This window comes from Parambassis ranga, chromosome 2 (genome assembly GCF_900634625.1).
Source record: "Parambassis ranga chromosome 2, fParRan2.1, whole genome shotgun sequence".
Lineage (NCBI taxonomy): Eukaryota > Metazoa > Chordata > Actinopteri > Ambassidae > Parambassis > Parambassis ranga.
In genome coordinates, this window is record NC_041023.1 from 15,790,515 (window position 1) to 15,812,893 (window position 22,379).

The following is a 22,379-nucleotide window of genomic DNA, read 5'->3' on the forward strand; positions in this document are numbered from 1 at the left end:
ATAAGAACCGAACCGTTCCACCCCTAGTTTTGACCCTTTTTAGATGGCCTCGGTGATGACATAGATGATGCAGTCAACTCTGATGATCTTACAGGTTTAAATCATTTTAGTGCAAATTATTTATAAATAAACATACACACAGGATTCAGAGGAGGAGGAGGTCTGTCAAACAATACTGTCTGACAGACCTATTGATCAGTCTATTACCATGCTATGAGCCCTTACACACCCACCTCCCTGAATATTATCACCTCGCTGTCAGTGGCTGTAGATGAGATATGCTGTAGTTACGCATTCTGCTTGTTCAGCAATTGTTTGATAAATTCTATCAAACACTTTCAAGAGGATTTAAAGCACTGATTTTAGTCCCAGTTCTTGTTATTTTGGCATTGGTGATTTTCCTTTGGCTCCCTTTCTTTCTGCTATTTTTCAGTGAATGTGGCTAAATTTTGACTCAGCTTAATCCCCAGCTCTAACACTCACAGTTCCCCACTGTGACACTCAAACATTGTGTCTGTTTTATTCACAGGATAAGTATTACTACTGTCATTTCAAGATGTCCATAGTTTCTTTTTGAATGAACTATTAAGGACCCAGCCAGTGCCTCGTAGAGAATGTGCAGAATCCTTAATTAAGCACTTGTAGTGCTTTCCTAGCTTCTCAGAGGTACTCAAAGCTCTCCTGTGCTTTACATCCACTCATTATGCATATTCACATGGAAATTGTGCAACAATTGCATGCAACTTCAGGTTCAAGTGTCTTGCCCAAGGACACAGGTTTGTGGGAGCACTCAGTAGAACTGACCAATCATGTTTGAGTTGGCTCCTGCTGTATGCAAACAAAGGAAAAAAATGGAGAGTGCACTACAATGCAAATAAATGTAATTAAAAAAACTCATTAAGGTTGAACCAGTCTAAACCAACCAAACAATAGTCGGTGCATGAAACAGGCAGGATTTGCCCATATATTTGCCCACACATTCTTTGCTGTTTTTTGTCCAGAAACAGATTCAAGATATAGTTAAATGTAATAAATAACAATTCCATTGAATTCCTTGGGTGAACATTGTATGGGAAAATATGTTCATTTGTCTCTGTAAGTTGTCAGATATTGTCAACTTCTTCTTAATCAAAGAACCGGGGAAGATGAATGAAAGGATCCAGAAGATTTTTATGTCCCCTAACAAAACGCAGAGGCAATATAAAAGAAGGGATAGAGTTACCTGTATCTCCTAAGGAGACTCAGGTCCTTTAACATCTGCCAGACCATGCTGCAGATGTTTTACCACTCGGTGGTCTCCAGCTTCATCTTCTATGCTGTAGTGTGCTGGGGCAGCAGGATGAAGACGGCCGACACCAACAGACTCAACAAGCTCATTAGGAAGGCTGGCTCGGTACTGGGAGTGGAGCTGGAGTCTGTGGTGGAGGTGACGGAGAGGAAGATACTGAGGAAACTCCTCAGTATTCGTAACAACATGTCTCACCCCCTGCACGACACACTGCTGTCCTACAGGAGCACATTCAGCATTAGACTGAGACTACCGAGAAGCAGCACAGAACACCACAGGAGGTCCTTCCTGCCAGTGGCCATCAGACTGTATAACTCCTCCCCCATTCCCTCCACTGGTCTCTATTTGTATCCATGCATCATATAATGTGCTCATACTGCGTACTGTACTCTGATTTGAATTTTAGTGACACTTATACTCTTATATCTTATCTTATCTTATCTTATCTTATCTTATCTTATCTTATTATTTCAGCTTGGTACCAGGCAAATTCTGAAAATAGACACTTAGACACGTTGACCCCTATTTCCATCTACACTAATACTTGTTCATACAGTTTCCCACATTCCACAAGCCAATCCTAATTTTTAAGATCTCGAACAAAAACAAAGCGACACTCTCTAGTAAACTTGGGGGAGAAAAGTAAGTCTTGCCATCACTATGATGGTATCACATCACTCGTTTGGATCAATGTCGGCTTCCTGAACATCAAAGTGATCATTCACATCATGAAGGTGCTTCACTTTTTTTCACTTGCCATTAAAGAACACCACAAAGGAGGTAAAGACCTTATAAAAGACAAGTCTGTGAATGATATCTGGAGATGAAAGGAGCACTCGTCGTTCACCCTCATGTGGCTGTCATGGAGAGAGAATACAAAGTCCACAAATTAAACTTACTCTTTCCATACAACCAATGGGGCTCTGTTTTCCAGCAGCAGGATTCAATAAATGTAAGATATCACCTGTCACTGTCTGAACTGAAGTAAACATGGACGAAGACACAAAACAGTTCCTATAAAACGATTAGATCAAAGTGCCATTTTCCGCTCTATGCATGGAAGCTTTTTCTCGCTTTTTCTCTTTGTGTAACCGTGACAAAGCTCAGCAGAAACAATTAAAAATGATTTGCTGTGTGAGGAAAGTGCAGATGACTGACAGAGTTATTTTTTGCGACTGTCGGATTGAACCCTTAGCTTCACCAGTCCTGGATGAAGACTCCAGAAAACATCTTGTGGCTGACACCTCATTCATCATACAACAGGGAAGAAATATGAAATGACAGGGCCATCTGATGTCGAGAGAGGATGAGTTGGAGAGGCATGCACAATATGGTTCAGCAGACGGAGATCTACCAATCTATGGCCCTGTTTCCTCTCTGTATGCAGAATCCTTCTCCACTGTGTGCGTGCGCTGGGTGTGTGTCAAAGGAAATGATCAGCGTTTTGCCAAAAATTGAGCCAGGAAAGGATCTGCTACTCTCTGCCTTGCAGGGATTATCGACAGAAATACTGTTAAGAATCTATACGCTGGATCCGAGTTAAACATTTGAAGATGAATTTACACATCTTTCAAGAGACTTGACAAGGATGGAAGCACTGACTGGTGGAGTCAAAGGCAAAAGGCTGTCTCTACGGGGAATGTCAGTCTGAGGGGGAAATGTACGTCTATATATGCATCCACAGCTGATACCAGGCTTGACGGTTTTTGCCTCAGAGGCGCCTTGTGTCATTTTCTATCAGTTTCTAAAGACGCTACATTTTTAAGGCAATTACAGAGGCAGTGCATTATGAATCATGACCTCTGCATGACATGTATGGCATTATGATCGCATCTGAGAGAGATGAAAATAAGTGAGTCTTAACCATTAGGGGAATTATGCTGGGCACTGGGCTTGTTTGCCTTATGAGCCTGTTGGCACAAAAATAACTGATTAAAGGTATTAAAGGGTTAAACCAAATTAAATTCTGTGTTTTCATATGGTTATGTGGCTGTTTTTAACAAAACGCTCCCTGCTAACTTTGGCTAATTTTCCTTTATGATCATGAAGTTTGTATCCAGCACTCCCACTTAGGTCCCTGTCTTTGATGTTTGGCAGTGTGTGACTCTCAACTCTGCCGACCTCTTCCTCTTGTTATGGCTCATTTCTATGCACTGTCTTTTGTTAACAAAAGTTAAGCTACAAAATCTACCACAAGCTTATGAAAAATACAGAAGAGTTGTTGTTTAAGCAGCAGCTCCAGAGTCCACCATGCTTCACACACTGTAGTAAGAATAGTAGCATGACGAGGGAGGGGAGATATTGTTCGCTGACACAGAGCATCAATTTTAAAGATACATAGAAGTGGTTTAAAAACTCCAAACTTTCCATTCAATGCTAGCTCTAATGATATTATTTATAAGCAGACATTTCCACATAATATTCCACAGACAGAGCAGAGGGTGGTAAATGGAAAACCAGTGCGGATCAAAATATCTTTAAAGAAAATTGCAAACTGGCAGCACAATTGCGCCTTGATTGGCAGGTATTTATGTACTATGAGGTCCGATTTGCTATGTTAAGGCCTCCACAGTCTAGAGCAACATTGCTCTATTGTTAATTCAAATACAGGCAAAGAGGTGGAGGTGATAAACCCAGACCATTTTTAACAGGAAGGTCTATAGGGATTGACTTGTTTTTGGAGCGAGGCCCCAGAGGCCATGGGAGGAACTGCAGTTTTTGACACATTTCTCTGCTCTGGAGGTTGCTGCAAGGATTTAGGATGTATGTAAAATCTTTTAATTTCTCCTATCAGTTTAGTTAGAGATAAAACTATAGCACTGATTTAAAATTAAGATTATTTCTAAATGCAACGTATTAAGGGACTTTTAAAATGATTGTTTTTTGATAATAAAAATCCTCAAAATGCTCCTAGGCTTGTTGATCTTAACAGCTCATTTCAGCACAGGCAAGATTATTTGGAGAGCTGAATGATGAGCTGTTTGGCTGTGTCTGAAAAGATCCCTTCCCACCCCCTAATTCCCCTCGAATAATAACATTCCACCCCTGTGGAGAAAGGCCTATGAGTCACCCACAGTGTACCTCTGCTCATGGCCAAGGATGCACCGGAGAGACAGCGCTGACAGGAATCATAATTTGCCACTTTCCATTGAGATGACAAGCTAAGCAAGTGGGAGAGAGAGGAAGAGAGGGAGAGAAACTGAGGTAATCTCCAGAAAGCAAGTGTGATGATGTATGCGCACAGGTGCAGGTATGTTTCAGTGTTTAGGTTAAGGACAGTAAAAAAGAAAGACAGAAAAGCATGTAAAGAAGCTTCTTGCTCCTGGCAGGAAACAAAAAGACTTTCAAATCTCACAGGACACTCAAAGTGAATCCCAGACTAATGAAATTCCTTTAGCTCCTTAAAGAAGAGTGATGAAGGGTTATTGCAGCTTTTACAGACTGACACCTTTAAAGCTCAGGAGGAGAAAGAAACTCATAAAACAGGTCTGGGGTAATGACAATAAAGCATGAGACTTTTAGAAATATGACGCTTATTAGAGAAAAGTTTAACATTTTAAGTCTTGTGTTTCCAACCTATGGGACTGCACAGTTGAAGGACGCTGATGTGCATTTTGTAGACCTATATTTAAGTATGGCCGACAAATGTGTCTCTTTTCCCTGATAATAACATATTCATCAGGTGTCCTTAATTACTTAACTAATCCCAGAGTTCATTGCACTCCAGCTAGATTCTATTAACAATAGAATACACTGGACTACACAAAATATATGTCAAAGAGTAAACTTTTGAATGTAAATGTCAATTGCAAGTTGCTAGGAAACATAAGCAGCGCGTCATGGTAAATAGAAAAGTCTTTCACGTACCATACAGTCCCAATTAACAACATTTGTAATGACCTTTGACCTGTGGTCTATGAAAAACACTGTGTCCTGCACAGCCACATATGGCGTTTAGTACCAGAGTTTATATACCATTAATTGACTGTTTATGACATGTTTCAAAAACAAAAAGAGATCCTAGTAAGTCATTATTCTGGGAAAAAAATCTTCTCAACTCCACTCACCTCTGGCACTCACTGGCATGCAGAACCAGGTCCTCATTGTTCTTGGCGCTGACAGTGAGCTCATGCTCTGTTGGGTTGAAGATGTCCAGCAGCAGATGACACTGGCGGGTGCTGTGGATACAGACACAAAGACTGAATATGGATGTATGTAGGATATGGTGACAGACCATATTAAACACTGCACACAAATGCACATAAAAAGTCATTATTTTCCTATAGATGGCCTCTGCTGCCCACAGATCATATGCATAATAACTTGTTTATGAATATGGGAGTTTATACTTAATGCATGAGGTTACAATTGCGTTCTAAAAATACACGTGGACACACTGAATGCATGAGATCAAGAGAAGACACGGTGTGAAGTACTCATCGGTCCTTGTCATAACATCAAAGGTGGCAGTGCTTTCATCAGGCCCGCAGGCCTTGCTGGAGCAGGTCATCTCCCCCATCATCCCAGGCCTGCTTTTCTCATGCAGATCATAAGAGGGCCAATTTGTGATTTAGATCAAGACAGGAGAGATGATGCTGGATTTTCAAAGAGTTAATTTTAACCCCCAAGTAGGTGTTTTTTTTTTCTCAGTAATGACAGATGAAAGGACGGGATGTCTGAAAACAGAAACACGTAACAGACTGGCCAGTGCAGCCTGTGTACTGTCACATAAGTAGTTTCTGCAGGTGTACTGTACAACAAGAATGTGACAGACTTCTTGGACCCCAGAGGGGATATTTAGTGGTTGCAACTGCAAGTACTAAAATAGTATATAAATAAAATAAAAAAGGATATTATAGAACAAAGATTATATAAAATGTAGAAAAATATATAAAAAGCATTTTAAATTGTAACAAATTGCATTTGTTGTACTAAACAGCAAATATTAAATATCTACTGTACAGTCTGTGGCGACTACTGCTCAACAATATCGTGTAGGAGAAGACGACTGAGGGCATGAGGGCATGAGGGCACGAGGCCCGAAGGAAGTAAGGTTGCCAGCGTGAGAAACCTTGAACAGGTAGTAGACACCCTGGTCTGCCTGAGGAGGCTGAAGCACATCCTGCAGATGGACCACTACAGAGACTATAGCTTGATTTATGCCTCTACATTGCAGCAGCAACCTCTGGGGATTAGATTAGAAATGAAGCCCATGCAGTGTCAAAACTGCAGTTCCCTCTGCTGCCTCTAGGGACTGGCTCCTTAAGTGAGTCAAACCCCAGTGACTCCCATGATAAAATGACCATAAAGTTACGTGTCATTATGTTTGTGAGAGAAGTGCACCAGGTAAGGCCATAGGCTATGGTGTGGATTTAACATGAAGGCCTAAGCTCTTACAAAAAGGTCTAGGCTGTAGTAGATAAAGCTCAGATAAAGTTAGCTTGGTGTTATAGACCTTTCTCTCACCTTGCCAGGAAACGTCTAGTAATAGAGTAATAGTAGTTTGGGACAGCTGACATTGTTTAAGTCAAGATACATTTGGCTGAAAACACTGATACTGAGGTTTACATTCACACCAAATTTATGGTTAATGTCCAGGCATTATTCAGGCAATACTCTGAATACTGCATTCAAATGCAGCTACAGGAACATATTCCAGTTCACATGTTAACCAGTATATGTAAATATTGAATGAAAAGCAGTGATGTGCACTAGTAGCAGTTATCCTCGAGGCACAACTCCTATGGCATCTGAGGAATATAAACCCTCTTTGGACTACATTACATGGTAGCTTTTTTGATGTATTATACATTGCTATTTACTCACAACACTCATTCACAGCCATTCACAGTAGCCTTAATGTGCCAGTTACGCCAAGAATCCCCTGTAAAAACACTATCATGTTTTTATGCTGTAACAGTCTAAGATCATCATTATCCACATGTCCTAATTTGGTTATGATTTAAGTCATTTAAAAAAAAAATCTGACATGATGATGAATATATGATGATATATAAAATTAGAAAACAGATGTGCGAATAAATATCTGAAGAACATATACATACAAAAAGTAAGGTTAAGTTTACTGAGATGAGGTAAACGAGGAGGAGGATTTGATGATGACAGCATCCTGCAGGCTGTTCATATTTGCTTCTTAGATATTTTTGGATATTGTTGTTTGTTATTATTATTGTTGTTTGTCATGCCATAAGGATTACATAGTGCACTGCAATTACAACAATTGCAGTAGAATCAGACATCCTTTGTGTGTTTTTAAATGGTGCCCGGCGTCCCATCATTCCCTTCAGGTCACACTAACCCGCTCCTGGCTGCCTCTTAAATCTCAGGGTTAATGGAGGCTTTAGTTGAGATTCCCTAATAAACTGCCATGGCAATTAAAGGAGCATATTTTTAAGGCCTTCCCATGTTTCTTTAATTGTCTAGTTGTCTTTTGTTGGCGGGGGTGATTAACGGACTAAACGGGGCGAGTTGCTGATTTATAGGACAGGCCGTTTAGCAGAGGTGATCAATCAGGCCACCTAGTTAAGAAACACAGCGTTGTTGCTCATGCGCTATATGGACTTGAGATAAGGCGAAGGAACGGAGACGGGGAGACAGGCGTTTTGATAAGACGGCAGAATAGTCCTGCAATGCATGATGGACAACTTCATTCAAGAACTGCTTCTGCAGTGTGTGTCTGCAGATGAAGGCTGGAGATTATATGTTTTTTGAACTAGTGGGAACTGAGTCATAACACTGAATCATTTTGATAAGTATTCCGCTGAGCTACTATGCCGGGCACAAAGATCTAAGCTAAATAAATAATGCAAAGCAGCCAATAGGCTTTCAAACTATTTGTCTCCATTTCAGTCTGTGGATTATTTTTTTACATTTCTGAGGTAGACCTAAATTATCCTCCAGCGTTTTCAAACACGTATTGAACCTGCGTCTTAGTGTACAAAGCAAATCATCCATCAGCGAAAATATCAATGAAAACACATGGTATTACTGCCATACTACAGCACTGCCACCATGTGTACCTGAGAAGTACATGAAAATTAATTTAAAGGACAGTCTTGAGCACAGAAGGTGAGAAAGTCGACTAATAAATGCCACTGTCTACTTCTGACAACACTAACTAATGAAACATCAGGTCTGCATTTCGCTCTTATTAAAACTGAAGAGGACTAAACTAAACCGACATGGTGCCACTGCATCCGCAAAATGACACTGAAGGGCCATAGTCTGATCATCTTGGTGCCCACACATACACTATAAAAAAAATCCATCACAACCGTTGACTTGGCATTATCTTGGACTACTAGGGACATTGTTATGGTGATAGTGGGAGGTGGAAATGATACACACCATGCAAGGAACCAAAAAAAAAAATGCAAAGATCAATAGAGCTGGGCCCACACCTCAGTCAATTCTGCAAGTACTGATCAATAAGTACTGATTTTGCAGCCTAACTCAAGCACAAAAACGTGACATATACCCTGCACAGAAAATGTAATGGCCTTAATTAGCTCTGTTGGATTGAGAGTACTGCCAACAGGGAGGGTATTTTTAGCTACAGGAGCCAATAAGGGATGGCTGAGTGAGTGAGTGAGATTATCTAATAGCAAGTGAAAATCTGATAGCCAGCATGTAAAATGATTCATTAAAATCACAAATTATCATTCATAAAGGGCTGCTTTAGGTCTCAGTTTTTTTATTAAATCACAGAAAACCAACATATCGGTGACACCAGTCTTCCACATAGGAGCTACAAAGTGTTAGAATTACTGACAAAGCTATACACTGAATGCACTTTCATTTCCCCCTCTAGAGCCATGTGTTTTTCCAGCACAACACATCTTAAGTGAACGGTGTTTTCACAGGTCCCTGTAAAGTATGGATCACTGCGTATTTCACACGCATAACAGAGCTGTCACCTTACATATGGCCTTACCCCAGAAGAGGCGTCCTCTGCGTGCCAAATGAAAATGGCCAATGAATTGTCTCATAATCATCAGAGGAAAAAGGTCAAAGAGGAGGCAAACATACATTCTGAGGAACTGACTGAATATCATACACCCCTGCTATGTTTAGGGATCCCCGGAAAGAGGCTTTCATTTTTTTTCATGGGAAAGGAGGAAGTTATATAAAAAAGTGATACCTATAGCATATGGCTAAGAGCAAAAAAGAGGCACGAATAAATACAGTGAGGAGACAAAATAGGTAAACAGAGACATGGAGTGAGAACTGCACCAAGAGAGACAGTAAAACGGAGGCAGACAAAGAGGATACAAATCCAATAAAACAACGCAAAAAATAAGTGGTCTTGTTTTGTGTTTTTCATAGAATCTCTGCATCACACTTACATGTAAGCATTTCCATTCATATACAGTTCTTGTGTATATGAAGCTAATCTTTTTGATGACTAGTCTTGATTTTCAGCCTTAATGCTATAAATTTGAATTAGAGATACTGTGTCCATGTCAATGGCATGCAAGTCCTTTGTTCTGCACATTAATCATGTTACCACAAGGGTACAAACAGCGGCCATCAGGAAACTGAGCTGCTGTGAGCAAACAGCAACTGGTGGCGCCTCATTTAATTCCTATACAGTACTGACAGATATTTTGGATGGTTTTGTTAGATACTAAGATAGGAGTTAAAAAGCTAGAGAAATAATAAGGTGTTACAACGCAATTATACAATTTCAAACTGAAACTTAAAATGTTTATATTTGAAAGAAAAGAGGAGCAAATTAAACTTTTTGTATTTTAACGCCTTCATTTGGTCACATTCTACCACACTGTATCACTGACATGCCGACACTAAGAGCAGCAAAAAGAGCCAAGTAATGCCAAGGAAGATGTGGGAGTGAGGCTGACATGGTATTTGAAACAAGAAAGAAGAAGCAGTAACAGTTAAAAAAAAGTGAAAAACTATGAGGAGAAATATTGCAGAGCAAAAAAGAAGATGAAGAGAAAGAGAAAGTAGCAGATAAGTTAAGCTTTGTGAACTCTGAGAATCTGCACTGCTGACCACAGACAGTGCTGACTTTCCACAATGTTGGCAGCTGTCTCATTAGCCGCGTTAGAAATATTAGCCTGGGCTGATGAGCGACCTCTGTGAGCTAGGTGGCAATGGGTGACTGGCTGGGCGCTAATGGAGGAGTAACAGAACAAAGGAAGGGCAAAATCTGGAAGCAGGATAGACTGACAGACGGCTTTATCTCTGTCGAACTGCATTTCCCGAGGCTCCCTGAGTTTTTATTTCTTCTTTGTCTGCACCTGTTGGATATTTTTTTAGTGCCTCGCCATGAATCGCAGAAGAGGCACAGGGAGGGAATATCACCGGCCATCCAGCAGTGCACTTCAATTTCAGGCCAAAGATGAACAGCATTTCATGCTACCTACTTGTTGAGAGCAGGTCATAAAGGATTTCATTTTCAGCATGTTAAGCATTTATAAGATAGCAGGAAATAAGGTGGAGAGAGATGCAGCTGGATTTAGACTGGGAGTGTTGCACTTCTGGGCAGGGAGAACAGACAAATAGACCAAAAGGTGACTATTTTCTGTGCTAATAATGTTCTTTTAATTGGTTCAGGTATGCCACAAAAGCTTACATTTAACAGGCAGAAACAGAAGAATAAATGTGATGCAGACTATTAGGATTAGGATTAAAACTGGATTCCACAACATCTGTTACACAATACAGCTGGCGCATGTGAAGGCCTCCTGTTCTGCTGATTAACTTCTTACACGGGCATCCGAGGATGGCAGGTATGTGTTCCATCAACAGTCACTAATTAGACATCGTCAAAGGCTGATTGCAAAACTCTAATCCACTAGTTACTTTGATTAGACCTTGTGTACCCAGCTCCCATTTTGTATCTGCTTTCCATCCTTTTTATGCAGAGAACATTATCAGACTGAAGTCCTATGTATTTGTTGAAACATAATTAAATTGTCTGCTCTTTATAAAATATTATATTTAATATATTTAAAATCAGACCATTCATCACCAGTAACCTATGGTCGATATTTCAGTCACTGAAAATGAAACACGTGTGTATTTCTCCAGCTGCATCTCTAGGTGTTCATGACTATACTGACTTTTGCAGTAATGATATATCCTGTTAACATAACGTCATGTCGGCCAATTTGTCTAGATATGCATTTTACCCACGCATTTTACCTGATGGTTTTATTACTGACCAAATATGGCATTTTTTCAAGGGGTAATGTGTAATGTTTAAGCAGAAAACATATAGAAACACATCACATATAGAAAACTAATAGTTAATCCAACTTCTGAAAGCAGAATTAAACAGGGATCATAAGTTTTGTGTTTGAACTTGTTGCTCTGTGCAGCCATATGAAAATATAAGCTTCCTCCTGGGAGCAGGTCCTCTTTTTGTCTTCAGCCCATTACCAAATCTGCCACAGCTGGGAAAGCAGTGTTTTTAAAAGGAAGAGAGAGAACGCAGCATGATGGGCCATGACGGTTAACCCAACGACTAAAAAAGTGGGGGAACACGGTTTCAAGCTATTTTTGAATCACGCTGACAGTTTTCTGTGATTGGTGTTAGTAAAAGACAAGAAGTCATTATGAATGGCTTAATGCAGGCTGTTAGTCATCTGTTACAGGCGACACTGGCCATCATCTCTGGGCGCTGAATGTTGTCTGTCTGGCGGGGTCGCCTGGGTTGTTTAGCTTGTTTTACTTAGAGTTATTGTCTTAGTCCTGGGGATGGTGGCTTGGGTCAGCACAGAGGTCAGAGCTAGTGACAGGCAGCCAACAGGAAAGGCTACTGTCATTCTGAGGGTGTTCTTGAGTGATTGCCTACACAGTTGCACGGTTATCTGGTCCATTAGTTACTAGAAATGCTGTGGTATGTGTTGAAAGTCTTCCAAAAGTGATCCCACAACTACTCGGCTGTGCCAAGTCTATTTTGGTGCTTAACCACTGCAGAGCCACATTAATTATCACCAAAAAGCTTGAGCACGCAGAAAGACAGACACAATCAATGGCATTCAAAATCTGGTTGATTTTCAACATAAAACACCAAATGTGGGCTTGTCCTTCACATTATTACAGACAGGCCACAGACACACCGCTACGAACAAGGAGAGGGTCATGTGGGAAATCATGTACAGGCCTGGAGAGACAGGGGCTTAGGACAATGGCTAACTAGGATTACAGGGGGTTTTCAGGAACATCTAATGCCCCAGGAAGTGACTGTTATGTGTGGTTCCTGACACAGACCTGGGTCTGAACTCCGAGCATACTGTCACATTGCTGATTGGAAGACCTTAATTTCCTTCGAAATCGTGGAACTATTATCATTATCCATTATTTTCTTTTTATTTGCTCACTTCACACTTGACTTTCAAAAATGTATGATGCAATTTCTTAGAATTCGTGAAACTGTTTTGTCTGGCCGGTAGTATAATTGTTATACTACGCAGTATATTATACTATAATACACTGTGTAATTATGTTGATCGACAAAATGATGAAAATAGAGTCAGCTTGCGGCAAACTGTTCTCTACAAAGTTAAAAGTGAAGTACTGCAGTCAATAAGGAAAATCAGTAGAAAGATGCTGAAGTGAAAGGACAGATGGGATAAACAGGGAGGGGGGAAAAAAACACACAAACAGATCGAAAGGATAGGTTGCTCTATTATTTAGCAATTTCATACCACCACTTCCAAATTCTCTTTTAACTCCCAGCCAAGAAAAATTCAATAGTACTTATCACAACAAGTAAAGTGTCTTAACATCTACCCTTCCAGTGGGGAAAACACGACGGAAATACACACAAATAAGGCATGAAGATGTGTTATTACATTCTAAATGGTACCTAATGTATGAGGTAAAGATCTCAGAGTCTAATGTATGTGAGCCACATACAGATATGGCTCTCTATATGCACACGTGGAGGACGGGTTCTGGTAGGGGAAGAAATAATCAGATGTTGGACTAAAAAGTAACTGTTATGCAGTAAAACATCCTTAGGTGATGTTATACTTCAAATGTTTTGCTTCTATATGTGTGCAGAGAAATAATTTGCAAACCATTTCTCTGTAATTTCAGTGTTGCCTCTGCAGAAATAACCCCGACCAGATTGTGCGATTGAGTTTCTTCTAAATGTCTGCTTCAGTATTGTTATGAATGATCACATAGATTTATTGCTTTTGTCCCATTCTCACTTTAATATCAAAAGGCAAAGGCAGCTCTGAAGGCAAAAAGGGGTCCAACCTGGTACTAGCAAGGAGGATCTAATGACCGGTAACTGTAGCATATCAGAATTAGACCCCGTTCACACTGGGGAAACCCATCCAGCTAGAGCGGGATTCGGGCTGTATCCAGATGTATGTAAACAACCCTGGAACTACGACAGCTTTGCCAAGACTTTATTTTCGACATGGCTACAAAGGAATAAACTGCTTTTTGAACAGAAAAACGAAAGAACGAGCGACACGGGACGAAAAAACAAAACAAAAAAACAAGCACAACACATGTGCACACGCAGTCCTACCGCAGACTGAATGTACTCTGTATATTATGAGGCGCCACCTAGCAGTTTGGAGGACAACAAACAAGCCGGATTGAGCACGGACACAAGTGTGTGATTTGAAAATAAGTCTGAACATATCCAGCTTAAATCCGGATTCAATCCTATTCTAGCTGAATTGACTTTCTCCAGTGAACAGGGCCTTATAGAAGCATATTGTAAACGTATTACTGTCAACCTGCAAACCTCATCAAGTCCCCAAGTGTGATATGGAGCTATACAAAAGAAAAAGCTTGAGTTTCTCACACCTAAATCTCTCTAAAGCCTTCAATTTCAACACATTTCAAATGGTGGAGATTTGGTGGAGAGCCAGTATATACTGTACATTAGGGTAGTGAGGCAGAAAGTGCTAAGGGTGCAGCAGAGATAAAAAAAAAAAACAGCTGAGGGGTGGGGGGCTGTGATGACAGGGTGAGTGTATAGCAGCCAGTGCGGCATATCTATCAGCACTGAGCCAAGATGGATGGCTTAAACTGCAGATATTATTACAGCTAATGATTCACCTCAAGTGGCCATTACTCTGCTACGATCTGTCGCGCCCGCCTTTTTTTTTAAAAAAAATGAGGAGCTGAAAAGTGAAAGAAGCTAGAAACTGGGAATAACTGTGTGTGTGTGAGAAGATGAGTAGGGATCTCTATAGTAATATGTATGTGCATCGGAAGGGAAGGGATGAGAGAGCAACTTTCTATTCATGTCTGCCACAGTCTGACCCGTCAGTGAAAATACTATTTCTGTCCCTTGAATTGGATAGAGGGAATGTCTCAGGCATAGTAAAGAAAAAGAGGTTCACTGTCAAAGAATGGGGACAGAATAAACTTTAGAATTGAGATTTATTACTAATTAAAAGGACAAGAGCCGCGTACGAGATAATTATTTTTTATCTTGTCTGGTGCTATAGTGCAGATCGAGAACTGCTGTTTTTTGTTTTTTTTTCTGACAAAGGCACGATCGCATCAAGTGAATAGCTGAGACACATACCAAGATGGCATGAAAGGCTTCAGCTTTTGTTATTAGATTTTGGAATACAATGCATAATATGAATGTATGGTTTAAAAAGAAAACATCTAGAGTTCACTGACACAAGAATCATGAAATTCGAATGAGGCAGCTGAGTGACTGAAGGCTTCTTAAGAACAAATCATGTGTCATAAGAAGAATCATTTGTCTTTCTTAAGATTAGTCCACATTCATAATTCAGTTTGCAGTTTCCAGCCACCTGCATGCAAGGACTCAGGCTGTATGTAGTGGATGATGGATTTTATGTTTCAGGTTGTCCATCTATCATATTTGCAATATTTCAGTAATGTCCTCTAAGGTATTTTTTTCATAATGTTGTACACATGATAATTTAATATCAAGGATGATCTGATTTGAATTTGCAAGTGGTCAAGTCAGTCAAATTGCAAAAAACTAGTAAAAATATCACCTAACGTCATGCATCTCTATATATATATTATATTGGCCCAGGCAGGCAGACATAAGATGCAGTTTGGTTGTCTTTATGCAAAAAAGCCCAAAATGAGCCATTAAAAACAATCAAAACTCTAAAGAGAGGTTACAAAGGGAGACAAGGTATGTGTTACCTAGGATAAAAAAAAACCCCTATGTTCAATCTCTGTACTAGGTCAACTGTACTAGGAGGGCAAACCTACTTTTTTCTCTTATTTGTGATGTTGCATATATCAATTTCCGAGAAAGCCATTAGGTAGAGTACACATCTGTCCCAGTCTAGCAGTGCAAATGAGATATGTATGGAATTTGCAAGAGATGCTGATTACTGATGGTCTTACATGAAACTGACTTTCTGTGTCCAAAGCGAACACTCTGAAAAGGGTTTTGATTGTAGTTATCAATCAGTTTATATTGGTGCCGCATATTGGTTTCACCTCACTGCAACTAACTGGTCTATATGAAAAACGGAAGTTATTGCTTTATGCAAAGTGCAAATATTATTATTATCATTAGTGTGGAGGGTGTGGGACCTTCAAAAAAAGACAGGTTCGTTTTTTTTGTTGTTACCTGGTAGCTGGAAGTGTGCTGACTCTGGTGAAAAAAACTGAAGGCTCGACATCAACATGGACGCCCAGAGACAGCTCCCTGTAGTATCCCTCTACTTTGCCTGCTCCCCCGGAGTACTTGAAGTTCAGCACAGCTTCCAAAGTCTGCGAAAGAACAAAAGGAAGGAAATAAATATAGATGAAGTTGGTTAAACAGCACTGACTTGAAGGGCTGATGATGATTCAGCCAAAAAAACACACAATGATCCATTGCTAGTGTTCAAAGGAATTTCGGTAAGGAAGACAGAGTGAGATTGTGGTCAAAGGTCAGCAACTGGCCAGCACAGTGTGTCCTGACATCCTATCAGCAAATCTGGGTTTATATTTAAGATCGATGCAATCATAACTGCACCAAAGAGCAGCTATTGTGCTGCTTAATGAAATGGAAGCGTGATGGTGACAGAGTCTGTTTTGGGGGGGTGGGGGACTCGTTGGCTGTGCTCCACAGTAATAGTGTATGGAAGTGGACAAACAGAATTGCTCACAGGCATTCTGTAGACTAAGAAAGGAGAGGGGAGGCGGCTCAGGACAAGCAGCCAAGTGGGCAAAGGATGGGGAAAATTAAAAGTGGCAGTTTATGGTGAGGGAGCACTAGCTGACTCAGGTGATGGGGCTGAAGCAGGGCAAAAGGAGCATCCAAGGTCCTGCTTTTCTTCCTATACAGCATATATCATCTCTCCACATATTGCTGATGGAGGCACTGGCTGGGTCTTTCCAGAACAAATTTCACTGATTCCTTGATTATTTTCAGTCTTTTTAGGGCGGTGGGAGCCAAAGTGGAGTGATTCTGAGGCTGCTGGCTAGACGTCTGGCCTATTACAACATAATGGCAGGAGCACAGCACTCTGATGACAACATTAAACTAAATTATTGTCATTGTTGACCAAGCACTTATGGGCTTTATTCCACATGCTCACACTGTACATATAATATATATGATTTCTTCCTTACTGGAAGGATGTCCATGTTGCCTAAAGGATGGAACCTGCTGACTTTAGCACCATATGGTTTTTTTTAAATTTTGGGTATTTCAGAAATGTCTGCAAAACTACTGGATAGATTTTCATGAAGCTTGACATTCATATGGCCCAGGGGATGAATTCTGATAATTCCTTTTTCTGTTTTTCTGAATAGTTCCTGTGAGAGGAGTTGACCATCGCCATATTGGCAGCGCAATAGTCCCCACCTAAGAGGAGGTAAAGCATGTGTGGAGATGAGGTGGGTGGGCAGTCATGAAAGCAAATCAAACTCAGCTGTCAATCAAAGCAGTCATGCCCATAACAATGCAGAAAGTTAGCCTACTGAAGTGCTAAATTAAATTAGTATATGACATGTCCTGTGCAGGCTCCACTGTCAGTATAGAGATGCACACAAATCCTTGATTAAATGTTCCATCGTGACTTAATTCTGTTTTATGCATTCAGTTGCTTCACATTGCTCTGCTACTAAGAAGATCAAAATGCAAAAACACACACATTTACATAATCACCTGAAAGAACAACAAACACTTGCTGTGGCACTTTCTTCATTGTATTGCTATTAACACATATAAAACAGTTAACATGAATTTATCTTCACAGAAAATGTTATGAATTCTCCATCAGTGGTTTTAATGCTCCGGCTGATCAGTCACTGTATACCATTAATCACAGTAAAGTGAAGAAGAAGTAGGAAAAAGCAGAAGACATGATGATGTCACATAGCGGTTCACTCAAATGTAAGGAAGCAGGCATCTCAACATGGTCTGGTGTGAAGCTTTCAGGGCCTACTGCCATTTTGAAATGTTTTGTTCTCACTTCCTGGTTGCTGTTACACATCGCGCAACTGTCGCAAAAAAAAAAGCAGGAAGCTAGATTCTTCCACTACTTCCATCATGCAGCTCTACAGTGTAAGAAACACCTTGGGAAATAATTTTATTGTCAACATCAATTATTCATTAGATCCCTAATTGCTTATTATATAGTTAGTAGACATAATGGTCAACTAACAAGCCGCTGTGTTAATAGTGGAAGTGGATGGCACACGAGGTCAAAAAAGCGCAACCAACCTGATACCGCAGGGAGCTATGTCCCGTGGAGATTCTGAAATAACCAATTAATGCCTTAGGCCGCCTGCTTGCTAAAAGCTAACAGACAAACATACACAAACACATATGTGGCTAAGGACCCTCTCCCCAGGAGCATGCTAGTTAACAGAAGGGGAAGACTGCCCTCATGTTGAAACACTAAACACAGCAAGCTTAAAGTTCTGATATGCTCTTTGACTTATTTTTCCCCTGAGGGGAGCTAATGAGGGACAAACTCATGCTGCTCTGGTAACACAACGAAAAGAACAGCACATTGATACAAATCTCATTTAAATTGACTGATGAGGAACAGGTTTTTTTTAAGCAGAGACACTGGTTGGAGGCAATTTCAATTACAGTTTGTAATTTCTCTGCTTTCTATGTTTTCCTACAGCTTGTTAAAATAATAATATGATGTTATTTTACATTTTAGTTATCATCATGAGAAGATAAAACCAACGCATTAAATAGCCACAACATGTTAACCACAGCCACTGGGGGCATATTTGCATCCAATATGGTGTCACAGTTTTAATTAATGGTGAGAGCAGACAAAAAAAAATGTAACTCATTTCTCATCTGAGCCAACAAGTGCTGTGTGACATGCAACTGTGTGATCTTGTGGCTGCCTGTGTGGTGCTAATGGCCTCAACATGAGCCTCTTGAGGTGGCAGCGATTGTCTCTGCAACACTTCACTGTGGGTACCCAGATTTTCTTTTGAGACCGTGGCCGAATCCTTGAGCTCCTCCTTCCTTCGATCCTCTTTTTCTGCTCCCTGCCCCTCCCATAAGACCCTATTTCACTCACACTGGGCTAAAAATATGTGCTGCTGTAACGAGCTGCGAGAAAGGAGAAATTAGGCTGATGTGCAGTACCTTTACATGCACAAATATAATGTGTTCAAGGAGGATCACCGTTTTATATTTCAGGTAGCCAACAAGCACATTATAATAAATGAAATTAACTCATTTGTTGAAATACAACAGAGGCACCTAAATCCTTCCTATGGATGGCAAGAAAACTGTGTATTTGTTTATTTAAATAATTATTTTTTTGTGGAAATAAATAAATAAAATAATAATCAGTATAAGATTTCATCTGCATCAACAGTTGTCTTGACTGTTTGACATAAAAGATGAGCATTTCTTTATTCTGAATTTCTAAATAAGAGCAGAATAAGGTTGAGTTTTTTCATATGTCCGAAACAAAGGCAAAATGGGATAAAATCTGGTCTGCGGGCCCCAAATAGGGCAACCCTATGACAGAAAACATGAAAAGCTAATACTATTAACGATAAAGAACCAATCCTGAATGCACGAAAGTCCTTACATGGGCAATATACAACTGTGAGCCTTTAAAATTTATGTCCTGTAAGCAAAAAGTAGCACAGATTCCGACAAACCTGTTACATTCATGTCAATTAGCTATGATTTAATACAATCCAGAAAAAAATGATTCTAAAATCATCCTTCTGCTTCTGAAGTGCTGTTGGAAATTTGGTCACATTTTGAAAATTATAATTATTGACAGATCCAAAACAACTGCACACAGTAAGGTCTGGCTGTGTGAGACTATTGTAATCATGGCCACTGATAATTAAAAGTACAGAATCTGTTTTCACTGCCCTTTGTTTTATCATCACTCCTTCACTTATTCAATCTACTGCTAAGCATTCCAGACATCTCATGGATGGCAGACTGGCTTATACCTTAAATGCCATCACTTTTTTGCTCTGTCACAACAAAGCCTCAGAAGACTATCCATCACTTTTGTCTACACAAACGCACAATTTGTTTGACAATGGAGGTGCACACTGAATGTCACACACAGCATTCTTACTCCTACACATGATGGGTGAAAAAAAAAACTGAAGAAATGCTCAAGGCTTTTTGAATGACTTGGCACTGAGATAAAGATCCTGACACGTCTTGCTGAGGAGATTATGGCATGGCCACATCTTCCCTGACAGGAATACTAAGATAAAGCATCACAGTGACAGGTAGGCAGGGGCTCTCAAAATTGCACAAGTGAAAAGAGTATAGCGCTGACGCCTCGTTGCCAGTCAGGCGATGTTGTGGTGTTTCTTAAAGCACTTGAAACTTACTCATTGGCTGCCTTACTGAGAACTACACGAGAAAATCAATATCAATTTAATATTCTGAATACAAAGTCTTGACAGCTGAGCTTTATCTTTTGTTCAAAACAAATCTATGCCTGTTTAAACTTACACTACATGCATTGTTACCTGAACAACACAAAAAAATACAGGGGAGCAAGCAAAGAAAAAGCATTCCTGATTCCATGATGTCACCTATCGTTTCGGAGGAACTGTAAGGTTCTGACTGTTGCTATGTTGCCATTGGCTTAGCCCACCTAAACTGTCAATTCGGGCAGCCAAGGAGGCAGTAAACCCATGCTGTGAGTCAGCAAAAACTCGCCACTCAAAGTGGTCACATGAAAATTTTAACTGAATATTAAGTCTTACTACTAAATAAATAAATAAACACCCAGAGGCCACAAGGGGTCACTGCAGTTCCTGGCTGCTTTAGAAGAAGCCAGAAGAAACAATTGAAACACAACAAGGCTGGTGGAGACCATCCAGAAACTGAGCTGCTGAGAGAAAGCAGTGACGGATGGTGCCCTTCCTAAAATACTAACCTGGGGAGCCTGTGTGGTTCCCAGTGTGCAAATATGTTTTACTTATTATTTGGAAAGCCATACAATGAATATTTATTTATATATATTATTTATATTTATTTAATATTTGCATAAGATTAGATTTAATACTTCCTGGCAGATGTAGACTTTACAATAATACTTGGGCAAGCAGGGATAACTGACCAAAATGACCATCTACTACAGAGACGGCTGGGAATGTGCTTTTGAAAGAAAAAAAAAACAGAACAGAACATATCAACCTACCTGCAACATTTTGCAGCTCTGGTTGTGGAATAATGTCAATGCATAGATGGAGTGAATGTCTGTTTTTTGAGTGAAACTGACTTGTAATGGCAGTAATGGCAGACACAAAAAAACAGAATTCTACCACATAATGCTCACTACCTCACCAAAAGCAACAGGAAAAAGCTCTGACGTGAAACATCATTACTTTTCAGCAGGCGGCAAAATTGGAAATAGCATAAAGCTCCTGTTTATGGAAGAAACTCATCCAACACCCATTTCTTTGTCTCTGTCCTGCAAACATTTATTTTCTGACCTTAATTTAAAGAAAATGTTTTACTCACTATACACATCAGGTGGTACACAGAGGCTTAGAGTGCAACCTGAAATTAAAGTCTGTGTGCCTAATTGCCCTTAAAATGAGGCTTGAACCCTGCTAAGGTTGCATCGGCCTATAGCAGAATGGATGTGAGCATGCAGGAAGTCAGTTCAGATATTTCGTCGCCTGATGGCCCAGGTCTCTGCAGGACAACTGAGAAACCACCTGAGGGCATTCATCAGTTGCAGTGTGAGCATTTGGAGCTGCCTCTTACATGCTTACCTAGGTGTCAATCACTGAGCCAATCAGTTGGCCAGCCCGGGCTTTCAACAGGAGAAACAACTAGGAGTTAAACAGCACTCTCAACATAGCTGAAGTGAATTACAAATCATTTACTGGGCAAGTTGTCGGACGTCTCCGCAACTAAAACCTGATGTGCTGCATTTTACCGGAGGCATTCTCAAAGTTGATGCAACACACTGGCAACAATATATGAGCAGATATGATCCTTTAATACAAAGCTTATCGATGTATGAGATCAACCCTCTTTTGGCTCTGTCTAGCCTTCCAAGAGGCAATATCAAGCAATGTGTGGCCTTGCAGCAGCTTGACATTATCATGTTTTCTGCGGTGCTTGTCGGCAATTGATGATTCATGAGAGAACGAGGGCAGGAGGCTGATAAGAGTGACTGTGTTCTCTATCGGTCCCACGTGTAATGACTTAGCAATAATTGCTGGATGATGAGGAGCAAGGGTGCTTGGAACAAGTCTATGCTGATGCTGACAGCTGATGAGGGTTAGAGCATCTAACACTGTTCGGTAACAACCGCCAGGCTGCATGGGGACCAAAATAGCTGACACTGCTGACAGGAAAAGGAAGTTTGTTTTTTTTTTTCTGGAGAGGACCCAGTGAAGCACAGGAGTTTGAATTGCATGGTATAATCACTTCACCAGCTCCCCTAAAACCTCCCCGAAAACCAAAAAAGCCTATCTGGAACAACCCTGAGCCGGTCCATTTAATGATGGTCCTGACATTTCTGCCCGCGGCGTTTATAATGTCACGCTCTGCACCCCCTCACAGTTAGGGTTTGCCTCTGATGTAGCAATTAGGATGGGAGACATTTTAAAGAGTGGCTGAGCAACCTGCCCAGCTATGAGGAATGTGTGACGAAGG

The 22,379-nt window shown here is 40.4% G+C and overlaps 1 protein-coding gene across 2 annotated transcripts in view; it reads right to left on the bottom strand.

The window, feature by feature from the left end:
* The window catches only part of trappc9 (trafficking protein particle complex subunit 9), a 171,302-nt gene that overhangs the window by 79,476 nt on the left and 69,447 nt on the right, over window positions 1–22,379 (bottom strand). For both annotated transcript variants that reach the window (XM_028400050.1, XM_028400048.1), the window contains 2 exons: window positions 15,882–16,024; window positions 5,356–5,466 (listed from right to left, as the gene is read on the bottom strand). In XM_028400050.1, the coding sequence (XP_028255851.1) occupies window positions 5,356–5,466; window positions 15,882–16,024 (254 nt within the window). The remainder of the gene's footprint in view (window positions 1–5,355; window positions 5,467–15,881; window positions 16,025–22,379) is intronic.